The sequence below is a fragment of the Pterocles gutturalis genome, unplaced genomic scaffold (assembly GCF_000699245.1).
Source record: "Pterocles gutturalis isolate BGI_N339 unplaced genomic scaffold, ASM69924v1 scaffold35341, whole genome shotgun sequence".
Classification (NCBI taxonomy): domain Eukaryota; kingdom Metazoa; phylum Chordata; class Aves; order Pterocliformes; family Pteroclidae; genus Pterocles; species Pterocles gutturalis.
This window is the reverse complement of record NW_010106726.1, coordinates 956-4029: the sequence shown is the minus strand read 5'-3', so window position 1 is coordinate 4029 and position 3074 is coordinate 956. Positions and strand designations below refer to the sequence as shown.

The following is a 3074-nucleotide window of genomic DNA, read 5'->3' as shown; positions in this document are numbered from 1 at the left end:
GGATCTCCGTCAGCCAGGCCTGTGGGGCAGCGGAGCTCAGCGGGATGAGCGGTACCCTGTCCCCCACCCTCTCAGCCAGCACATCCCCCGCGAAGACTGGGAAAATGGCTTTTTTTTTTTTTTTTTTTTTTTTTTTTTTTTTTTTGCATGGGAACCATTGCAGCATCACAGCCGAACAGCCCTGAAAATTCCCTGTCTCCTGGCTCTGGCCCAAGACCACATGTAGTTCACATCCATCCCAAACTGCGTTTTCTCCCTCCAGCCATTTACCATGTCTTTTTCCCCCAGCCGTGCTGTCCCCAGCCAGGCGCCCCGGGGACGAGCTCCTGGCTGGCTCTGGCTGAAAGAGCTGGTGCTTTGCATGCAAAACACACGTCAAACTGCCCCAAACACCCAGCGAGCCACGTAGGGCACCCAGGACCCTGATCCCGGACCAGCGGAGGGGACTCACACGGATGTTGTCGAAGGACATCTTGCTGGTGATATCATAGAGCAGCAGCAGGGCTGGAAGGGAAGGGACAGAGGCATGGCCCCGCTGCACGGATGCACTCCCTAATCCCCTCCAGACCCCCAACCCACCTTGAGCATCCCTGTAGTAGGCGTGGGTGACGCTGCGGAAACGCTCCTGTCCTGCTGTGTCCCAGATCTGCCGAGAAGCCGCCCAGTGAGAGCGGGGAGGGGAAACCCCCCAGCTGGGAATGCCCCTGTGGCTCCCGGCCCCGCTGGACCACCACCCTCAGCCTGGGGGGTGATTCCAGCAATCTGGCTGGGAATTGCTCACCCCCTCCCAAAGCTCACCTGCAACTTCACCTTCACACCATCCACGGCCACGACTTTGTTCTGCAGAAGAGAAGGAGAGCGCGTTTATCAGCCCAAAATACACCTTGGGATGGGTGCTGATGGAGACAGGACAGCAAGACCCCAGCCTACTCTGGAGCCGGTGCCTTGGTCACTTACAGCCAGTGTCCCTCTCCTGTAGCTCCCAACCCCTAAACGAGCCGGCTAACGATGCAGGCTGCCCCACAAAGCCCAGGGACCCTGACCTGCTCTGGGTCCTGCCCACGCAGCCAGGGGATGTTCGGCAGAGCTGGGGGAGTGGGGGGTCTGGCATGAACTACATGCAAATGTGCATTTATTGATAACTTCTTGGCCTGCTTTTATAGTGTTTGCCCAGCACAAAGTCCTGACCTTTCTGCCAGGATTCCTCTGCTCCACGTGCTGAAGGAACCACCTCTGGGCTAAAAATTTGGGCGATTTGCAGCAATTTAAGACCTTCGGATGCTGCGAGCTGCCTGGGGATGCTCAGGGGGTGATGCTGGGTGTCCAGCTCAGGTTCCTTGCTGGCGGGAGCAAGGTGGTTGCACAAACCCAGCTGGGGGGCTGCAGGTAGCACACAGGAGGACATCTCCCAGGTCAGGGCAGTCTGCAGCCGGGCTCAACCCTGCACTGGGCTGGGACCAGCATTGGCAAGTGAGTGGGGATGGCAGTTATGAGAGGGGGCTTAAGCAATCACTGTACCCAGCTTGGAAGCACAGGGACTTCTCTCCAGAGGCCCAAGAAGAGAAAAGCAGAGAATTACTAAAGGGCTATTTTAAGACTCTTCAAGAATTGTACCTGGAGGGGTGATTCTGGAAAGAGAAGAATTATTTATTAATTTGGTTGCCTGGAATTGTTTGAAATGGAAATTCGGTCCATGTGGAGATGACAAAGGTTGAGAAAATGGGCTGAATAAAGCAAAAAAAACATGCCCTGGGAGAGTCTGGAAATTACAGACCAGCAGCAAGATGTGAGCTGTTAGAAGGGATGCTTGCAGGAGACAGAGCGGGTATGTACGAGGTGACAACATTCCTGGGGCCACCAGCACTGAGCCCAGCACTGGGACGTGACGGATTTTCCTTCTTTCATTACTTCAGTGGAAGGACAGGCTATGAGACCCCCAAAGCGAACCCACAGCCCTCTCCCCGCCCACCAACCCCCCAATTCCTCCCTGCAGCCATGAGCACCCCGGGCAGCAAAGGCGGCAGAAAACAGGAGCAGCTGCAGCTGCGGAGGCAGAGGAAGCGCCGACCGCACTCAACACGTGTTGGCAGGCGTGGGCAGAGCCCTGCGCGGGGACACCCCCGTAACTTCCACCCTCCTGAAATGCCATTGTTCCCCGTGCTGCAAACAGCTCTGCCCACCCGGCATCCCCAGAGAGACCCTGCAGCTGAGAGCTGGTGAAGAGAGAGCAGCGGGAGGGTTTAGACAGGATCCGGTGATCTTAATAATTCCTCGGCAGGTGATTTCAGCTCTTTCAAGGCACAAAATTATGGCAACCAACATTTGGCCCCACAAGCTGTTGGCCTCAGCCTGGCTGGTGGAGCGTGCTGGCCGCCCACCGCACACCCCCAGCCCATGCACCCATCCAGGACGGGCTAGACCGAGGCTTTTTGCTGATTTAAAGGCAAGAAGTGATGCTTCCAGTGGGCTCTTCCATCTGTTACTGCTCTCCCCAGGAGAGGCTGAAGGGTTTCAGCAAGCACTTGCAGCCAGTTCAGAGATTATTTTGGGTGCAGAGGCTGGAAACCCCTTGTCACCCCTTCCCAGCACCCCGTCCTGGCCGGGGTGTGGGTTGGGGGAGGCGAGGGGCTGACAGCCATGATGGTCTCACCCGGAAATCTATGCCCACAGTGGCTATGAACGTCCCGGAGAGAAAGGCCCCGTCTTTGAACTGGAGCAGGAAGCAGGTTTTCCCCACGCCCGAGTCTCCGAGCAACATCACCTGCAAGATGGGCACAGGGAGAGGGGTCAGCAGGATGGGGAGGGGGCAGCATCCCTGGCTGGTGCTGAGCTCCCCCTGGTCCCTTCTGTCCCTCTGTTTCTCTCCTCCTGCTGGGTCTGGGGAGCCCTGGGAGAGCTGGGGGTGGGATGGGACCCCAAGGGTGCAGCCACGCGGTGCCCCAGGGCAGCAGAGCAGCCCCCAGCCCCCGGAGATGGGCAGAGCAGGAGAGGAGAGCTGGGGGGAAGGCAGGTACCGCAGCAAGCCCTGGCCATCTCCCAGCCCAGGAGGCTCCCGGAGAACTGGTCACAGCTCC

At 58.2% G+C, this 3074-nt stretch overlaps 1 protein-coding gene across 1 annotated transcript in view; it reads right to left on the bottom strand.

The window, feature by feature from the left end:
* LOC104472281 (ras-related protein Rab-37-like) overlaps positions 1–2758 on the bottom strand; it is a 4208-nt gene extending 1450 nt beyond the window's left edge. The window contains 5 exon segments of the mRNA XM_010087879.1: positions 2–19; positions 452–504; positions 580–646; positions 799–840; positions 2651–2758. Coding sequence (XP_010086181.1) covers positions 2–19; positions 452–504; positions 580–646; positions 799–840; positions 2651–2758 — 288 coding nt within the window.
* Between the last annotated feature and the right edge of the window lie 316 nt (positions 2759–3074).